The sequence below is a fragment of the Corvus brachyrhynchos genome, unplaced genomic scaffold (genome assembly GCF_000691975.1).
Source record: "Corvus brachyrhynchos isolate BGI_N302 unplaced genomic scaffold, ASM69197v1 scaffold32, whole genome shotgun sequence".
In the NCBI taxonomy this organism is placed as follows: domain Eukaryota; kingdom Metazoa; phylum Chordata; class Aves; order Passeriformes; family Corvidae; genus Corvus; species Corvus brachyrhynchos.
In genome coordinates this window covers 2,591,293-2,599,825 of record NW_008237919.1, presented here as the reverse complement: position 1 = coordinate 2,599,825, position 8,533 = coordinate 2,591,293, and the positions used below count along the sequence as shown (strand labels likewise).

Genomic DNA, 8,533 nt, shown 5'->3' with positions numbered 1-8,533 from the left:
AGGAATAGGATACTAGTTAGGTGCTTGAAAAAATTTTGAAGCTCTTCAGAAGCACTTAGATACTGTTACCAACATACACAGAGAGCAGGGACCACTGATTTCTGTGCTCTGAAGATCACTAGTTCAGATACCTACTTTTCAGCACCGTAACTCTTAGGTCAGATTCCTCAGTGAGACTGTAACTGTAATCTGCATGACAATCATGGAGCCAGTGACTCTGTTAGAAATGTACTCTCGTTGAATTCCTTGTTAATCACCTTCAGCTCCATGTCTCCTAATGATTTTCAGTCAAGGCAACATTAACAGTATGGGAACTACTTTGCCACTGTAAGTAATCTCCAAGCACATCTTGCATCCACAGTTCTTAAATGCATTCGTGTGCAGGTAGAAAAAACAAAATGTGAGTAGGTAAATTGTAAGAAACTGTAAAAGAAGTGGACATAGTCTGGAAAATGAGTGCATTTTAAATACATCCCACAATTGTTTATTTAAGAAGTTGTCACTGCCCACAGCAGGGTGGCTGGAACTAGATGATCCTGAAGGTCCCATCCAATCCAAACAGTTCTATGACTCTAACTTGATTAAATGGACTCCAGCTCTTGACTATTAGCCCCCTTAAAAATGCATCAATGCATTCAACTAGGTGCTGTACAGCTAAGTGACATTTTCTCTTGGAAGCAGATAAAAATAGAACAGTTGCTTGGCCATAAGAAAAGTCACTTATCTCTGAAATTAATCACTTCAAGTGCTGATTGCCTTTTTTACAGTTTTAAATTACTGTATTATTTATCAAGCATGGGAGGGGAAATAATTCATGAGCCTTATGCTGCTGCCAGAAGAGAAGAACAAATACATAAACCTGGTTCTGAGGGGTAACACTGCTAGGCCTCAAACCTTTCATAACATCCACACATAAATACACCCAACAGGAAGATGTAGCTGTCTGAGATACATATGAAAGAAAGAATGATAGTTCAAATCACTATCTGAAAGAATCCATACCAAAATGGTTGTGATTTTTACCACTAAGGATAAAAAGCAAGACTGTTTAATTTGACACAAAAAGAAGAGAAACAATACTCAAACAGAGAAAGCAAAGGTGGGGGACTGATTTATTGAAGGGAGGAGCTGTTAAACAGCATATAACAGCCACTTTTATCTCAAATAACTGAGTCACTTTGATGTCCAGCTTCACAGCAGGTGCAGTTGTAATGTTTCTTTACATGTAGAGAACTCATTCTGGGATGGAACAAAGTAACATGGACAAGTGGAAAGGCTTACTTTTCATATAGATGAAAGCAAAGAAAAGGACTGCTCACATTAATTGTTTTTGAGAGACTCAACTTTATTCTGGCAAAGAGGTGAGCAACATGACCTACTCGAACTGGGTTCATCAAAGTTGCTGACATTCAGACCTGCAGTAAACTTTGCACTTCTGGTTCCTATATTTCTGACCATCCCCTTTAAGAGCTGATGGAATGCCTACTTCTCTTCACATCTCCCAGCATCTTTTTTACTACCTGTAGAACTTTTTATTACCAAGCTAGCTTTGCTCCTTACCAAGCAAAGTACAGTCTCTCTACAATGGCTTGTAAGGTAAGTTCAGAAAGAGCTCCTACCATTTTTAATAATACTTGAGAGAGGATTATGTATGGGATGAACAGAATTACTGTCTTTACACCTACCAGGATAAAACAAAAAGTCACAGGCTTAGTCTTACTGATAGACAAACCCACAACTCTTATTTGTAGTGTTACATGACCAGAATGGAGTGACGGTCTTTAAACACTGTGTGGAGATTCCCTCATAACCCTTGTACCAAATTTGAGACTTCACTACTAGATCAGTGTAGACATGATAAAAAAGCATTTCAGGAGAGATCTCTGCTTTGTGTAATACACAATCCATTTTCTTTCTGATAAACTCTGTAATTTCTTCTAAAAGGCAGCAAGAAAGAAACAGAATTTTGATTTCTCTGGGCAACTTAGACCAGTTATGCCTTGTTGTTGAAGGTCTGTACAGCTACTAATAACCTTACGATCATTAGTAGCTTACTCAGGTAAATATTATAAAACTTGCCTTCACCAGGTATGTTTTTAGAGGTGTGTATATTTTTAAAGTTTTGAGAATGAAAATAAAAATCATCAGCACTCACTGTATTAACAAATACTTTTAAAATAATTTATAAAAATTCTCTATTAGCTCCTTTCTGTACACATTAGTCAGACCAAAAGAGAAGGCTACAAACAACTGGTAGCAAGCAGGCAGGTGAAGTTAGCTCTGCAACAGCCAATATAAACTGCAGAAAGTAGGAAGACAGAGAGAGCTAATGCTTTATCCTGACAATGCCTCCCACTGGTAGCCAGTTTTAAAGCTTGTATGATTATCAAACCTATTAATTTAAACAAACATGAGAGACACAAAAGATAGTGGCTCCTAAGCACAGACACACCTACTAATAGGATTAGTAACATGTCATTCTCTCCCTAACCGATACTACATCTAGCTTCAAGTAAGTGCTGATCACATCAGACATGCTACAATGATGAGGAAAAAAAATCTCTTTACACAACAGAAAAAACACTATTGCAGGAAGTTCTAAGAACTAGTCCATAAAGAATATGAAACAAATCACAAGTGTATTTTTAACAGATTCTATGCTTACGCATTCATTATTTCACTGCACTTGCAAAATACGAATTTTTTTCCATCACACATGGAATAGCCACAAGCATGACCCATGTTATTTAGGAAAAAAAAAATGGAGGGTGGGACTTCAGAAATAATGAAGTTAGCCCTGGATGCCAAAAATAAAATTCTTACATGAGTGAAGGTCACAAAGAAAATTAAAACTGTCATTTGGAAAATACCTCAAGGATACTACAAGTTCTGCAAAGCCAGTCATCAGAAAGCTAGCGCATTAAAAGTTAAGGGTTGTAATTCCAAATTGCTTTTGAAGTGTGTAATTGGAATCAAGAGTTTCTCTGCAATTATTTATGAAGAGAAAGTTTTAAGTACTCTGATATTTACATTTGGCACTTAGTACTTACATAAGCAATTGACTTTTCAACAGTGCTGAACAGCCATTAGATTCTAACTTAATTAACATCTCCCTTATTTCACCTCAAGGTTTAATATAAATTGCTTTGCACACCAATGACATATTAAAGTGAAATTGCTCTAGCACTTAAATGAAGATGACTAAGTTGTCATTCTCAAGCAATTTTTTTTTTGGCATTCAACAAAATATACTACAACATAAACAGCTCTTGGAATGTATATATTCACATGAAAATGCCCCTTCTTAACTATCAAAAATACATCAGACTGATCTAACATGATATGGGGAAAAATGTGTTGGGGTAAGTTTTAACACTCAAAAAAGGGAGAAAAAAAAAGTCTGAAAACCAAGTCAAACTTACTCTTCTGTCATAGTTTCATGATTTGTCAAGCCAAAGTTAGGCAAAGGATCTTCAATCTTGGGAGTCTGAGGAACATTTAAAGCTGGAGTGGTCTTAGAAGTAAGAAGTGCTCTTTTTTCATCTTTCTCAAGTGCTTTTCTTTTTCCACCATTCTGAAAATATTCTCGGCATACACTGAAAAGACAAAAAGAAACATTCCCCAGGAAAACTGAATGCTCTTGTTAGTTATTACTATAGCTAAGACACATACCAGAGGTTTAAGAGATACAAGTGCAGTCAGCTTTTAAACAAATCTGGATTTTATTTCAGCTTTGGTAAATCAGCTTTAAAAAAGATGTGATACACCCAGCAACACACTTAAAGTTGAGTGGTGGGTTGTTGGGGTTTTTTTCCCCCCCAAATTATGCCGTAAGTCACAGCTGAGTAACCAGATTCAAAATACTTTTATCTGGATAGACTTTTAAAGTAAGACAGCAGAAGTCTAGTCAGAATATTGCCAGAAGGTAAACTTCAGCTCAGTTCTCCACTATAGCGCAAAGAGTTATCAAGTAGCTCCCTGTAAATACAAGGTTTTGAAATGTGTGTCTTGCTGGCACATAAACCGAGGGAAAAGAAACATAATCCAGATTTATGCGCAAACTTACATCCACCAGTTTTTAATTTTAATTGAGTTTGCGTGGGTCTATTTTGTTTTAAAACATATAGTAGATGTATTATTGTGAAAGACTTATTTTAGGTTTCAGTTTTTCCCCATATTTACTTATTTTCCTTAGAGAAACCAGAATGAAATAATCTAATTATACTTGAACAAAAATATTAGCCAGTTTAAAGAAATTAATGTCACCAAAAAAGTTATATAGCTTTTGTGTACTTCAACCAGTAGTCAGCATTAGTGTATGAGAAGCACTATGTTCGAGAATAACTGAATTTCACCCACAAAATATAACTAGAACTGGAAAAAAATTGTTGCTGTGAAATTAAAAAGCCGGACACGCCCTACACAATTCAGTTTTTTTAATTAAATGTGCCAGCCAAGTATTTGCACGGAAATTTTAACAGAAATACTACTTGTTAGAATAATGTTTTCCTAACAACCCATTTTTATGATGCTTTCTTGAAATTCACTCCATTTTCCTCTAATAAAACTGCAGAGGTTTGTCAGAAACATTCCAGAAAACATAAATTCAAGTGTAGTTAAATAATACCTTATACAAAGCAGAATCAAGATAATGACACTTCCCATCAGATTTAAGAATGGACATGCTAGTATAATGTTGCATTTAAATCATAAATAGTAACAAGGACACCTGGAATACACAGGGCTTATCTAAGGTTTGGTGATATTTTAGGCATCAAATATACTCAATCTCTTCATCATATAAGATGTGAAGGACAATGAGAAAAAGTCAATGGAGTGGCATTGAGTTTCTTAGATGGAAACATACACAAACAGATAGAAGTACCGATAGAAGTCCCTTTACCCCAAGATAGGTAGGAAAGAAGCACCTTGAATCAGAAATGTGCAATCACAGAATGGGTCATGTTAGAAAGGACCCCAGTGGGTCATCTGGTCCAACCTCCCTGTTCAAACAGGGTCATCCCAGAGCACATGGCACAGGATTGCATCCAGAAGGTTCTGGAATATTTTCAGTGAGGAAGACTCCACCTCTCTGTGCAATCTGTTCCAGTGCTCAATCACCTGCACAGTAAAGAAGTTCTTCATTTTCAGGTGGAACTTCCTGTGCATCAGTTTCTGCCTGTTGCCTTTTGTCCGACCAGCTGGCATGACCAATCAGTGCCTGGCTCCATCCTCTTGACACCCTCCCTTCAGATACTGATAGGCATTGATGAGGTACCCTGTCAGTTGTCTCTTCTTGAGATTGAACAGCTTCAGATACTGATAGGCATTGATGAGGTACCCTCTCAGTTGTCTCTTCTTGAGATTGAACAGGCCCAGCTCCCTCAGCCTTTCCTCAAAAGAGAGATGCTCCAGTCCAGGCTGCAATACTACCAGACATACAGGCTGCAAAATCATAGCAACTCCATCTATTAGAGAGTGTATGTATGGAAAGACAACAATTCTAAAATTAATTAAGTATAAGGAGCCAGTCACTTAAATTAGCAGGAAAGAGATTTAAAAAAGATCAATAAACAAAAGAGAACCTGAGAAAAAACCACTTGAATTACTGCTGGTATGCTAAATAAAGTGGTTTTACACATTGTATTATTTATTTATAAACGTGATAAATTAAGAACTATTTAGTTCTGTGTATCAATTAGTCAAAGAAATGAAACTTGGAAAGAAAAATCTTTTTTGTCAGTTTATCAGCTACCACACCACTTTGTTAGCACCCTGCAGTCTCTTTATTTTTATTCTGTCTTTTATTCTCATTACATCTCTTAAAACATCCAGAATCAATGGCAGTTTAAGTAGTGTTGCACTGACACGTAAGACACGAGAGAATTCACATCGTTGGAAGAATGTGGTCTTTTTTTTCTCAACTATTCATGTTATCAACCTTTTCACTCCCTAGAAGCTGGTATGTTACCCACCTTAACACTTAACAAGCACAGGAGAACCACCTACTTGTAACGTGCGAATTCCTCTTGTCACTGAGAAGCCATTTCTTCCTCATTCTTGGTAGTGATGGAAATGCATATTTTTTCCAACCTTCTACCCCTATCATGTCAACTGAGTTCTCGTAATTCTATATTCTTCATAACAGACCTTCATCATATGCACATAAGACACTATCAAAGTCAACCACAAGGAGAAGCATCTCCCATTTCTGCATCTCCCCTGGCAGACAACTGGCCAGTGCCACAGGAAGGCCCAAGAATGGATACAATTCTTCACATTCAGATCCCAGGCTCTACATATTGGTGCAGTACCACAAGGTACCAAAAACCCCCAGCCAAATCCATCCAACCCAAAGAAAAAAATCTCAGATCATACTGCACTTCATAGCCACTGAGGGTCATCTCCCCTTTACGCTTTTCTGACATCACAGTCGTTCTGGCCTAATTACTACATGTTGCCCTTTTGGCTCCTTAGCTGTCAGAGGAGTTGTCTATGTACTCCCCCTGTAGAAGTGACCCTCACACCTCCTGTGGGGTAACAGCGAGCATGGAGGGACTCACTGCATTAGCAGTTAGCAGAGATAATGCACTCTGTGATTTACCCCATGGCAACTTGCTGATGTAGTCAGGATGTTTAATTTCACAGCCATTAAAAGCCACCATTGATCACTCTGGTTTTGAGTATGCAGTTTTATAAGACTCTACATTTAACAATTGTCTCAAGTAAGGAACAGAGCATCTCAATTATCTACAAAGCAAAAATTAAGGAATCTATTTTATAATTCTAAAAACTGACATAGCTCCATTCTTAACTGACAATTAAACATTCAGTCTCTGATGACACAATATTAGCTCTACAATTAACATGCTTGCAAAGAATTGTGCAATGTAAATGCTATCTGAGCTGACACTTGCTACAGTTCACATGAACTGTGAAATAAATATTCAGGTCTAAATTGTTTCAGTTTCTTAGATGAGAGACAGGTTAGGTTTCTGGGTGAAGTGTGTAGTTCATGTCTTTGCTTTAAAAAGGAAACCAAAAAATCAAATCTTTGTTTTTCCTCAGTGAAACTTATTTCCATACTTCAAATCTCAAACGGTAAGCAACCTGTTCAGTTGACTCCCCTGTTCTGTCTGCCATTTGGGTTGGACACATAAAGGAAGTCTCAGAAAAAGCTAATATGAATACATATGATTTTGTTAATACTCTCCAGCAATAAAAGAGAAGCTTTGTTTTCAAAAAGAGTGACTAAGTCCACGAGTTTCAATAGAATATAAAATGAAAAAAAATAAGGGAGGCAGTGTCAAGAAACACTATATGAAATGTAAAAGCCATAACAGAATCGTTAATGAATCCTTCTCCTCAAGTAATAATGAACAACTAAATTAAAGCTGGTGTGGTCAACTTTTATCATGGCAAAAAGCAGTCTCTGATAGCTGTAATCAATGAGGATTTCAAGCACCCAGTTTTACTGCCTGACTCTTTCCTTCTGCTTTATAATGAGGAAAAGGTGAGCTTGAGTCATGTTCCTTAGAATATTTACTAACCAAAACCTAATACTGAAGATGGCTTTCAGTGAGGGTACAGAGAATAACAAACTTCCCTTCAGAGCTGAACAATGCCTGGACTTCTCATCATGGTTTCTGTCTGCAAAACTATCTCCCCTCCTATCTCACACTGAGGAACAAGTTTATAAATGTCCAATCTCAGAGCTGCTAGCCTGAAAAAAAATAAAATTGCAAATGCTTCTACAGGTTTAACCCATCCACCTCCCAACGTCCAAAGTGAAGGGAGGGAGAAGTCTCAATTGCCCTTGTACACATTAATCACACCTAGAAGAGCAGTCAAGTTTCCTTTGGATTAAAAATATTTCATTATTGTCATGGGCACCCAGCTTCAGATTAAGGAAACAGTGTTCAGCATTGGTGAGAACACCAGGTTTATCAATGTAAAGTATCATAATTTTTTATCAGCATAATCGTATTTTTTTAAACTTCAAGTTGAGAAACTTGTATATAATACATTTTTCCACTTTGTTTTTGATATTTGGTCTCAGTTCTAGGGGTTTGAGACATTTTTCTTCTGAGAAACGCAACTAGATCTGTAATCATATGTTTCTCTTGTGCTGTGTCCACCCCAAGCCAGTTTCTGGAGGTGATATCTTTTATTGCCAGAGGATTCAAAGAACTTGAAAATAGTCAGCAGTTATCATATGATCATTGGTCTAATTAGCTCTAGTGTTCTACAAACAAATATGCTCTTGTCAAAACAAAGCAGTCATAGAATCATAGAAATATCCTGAGTTGGAAGGGATCCATCAGGGTCACTGAAATCCAACTCCTAGCCCTGCAGAGAACAGCCCCAAGAATCACACCATGTGCACAGAAGTATGGTTCAAACACTTCTTGAACCCTGTCAGGCTTGGTGTTGTGACCACTTCCCTGGGGAGCTGGTTCCAGTGCTCAAATACCCTGTGGGTGAAGAACCTTTTTCTAATATCCAGCCTAAATCTCCCCTGACACACCTTCAG

The 8,533-nt window shown here is 37.3% G+C and overlaps 1 protein-coding gene across 1 annotated transcript in view; it reads right to left on the bottom strand.

Annotated features, from left to right (window-relative positions):
• The window catches only part of BMT2 (base methyltransferase of 25S rRNA 2 homolog), a 27,594-nt gene that overhangs the window by 9,961 nt on the left and 9,100 nt on the right, over positions 1–8,533 (bottom strand). The window contains exon 2 of the mRNA XM_008632748.2: positions 3,423–3,596. Within this exon, the coding sequence (XP_008630970.1) occupies positions 3,423–3,596 (174 nt within the window). The remainder of the gene's footprint in view (positions 1–3,422; positions 3,597–8,533) is intronic.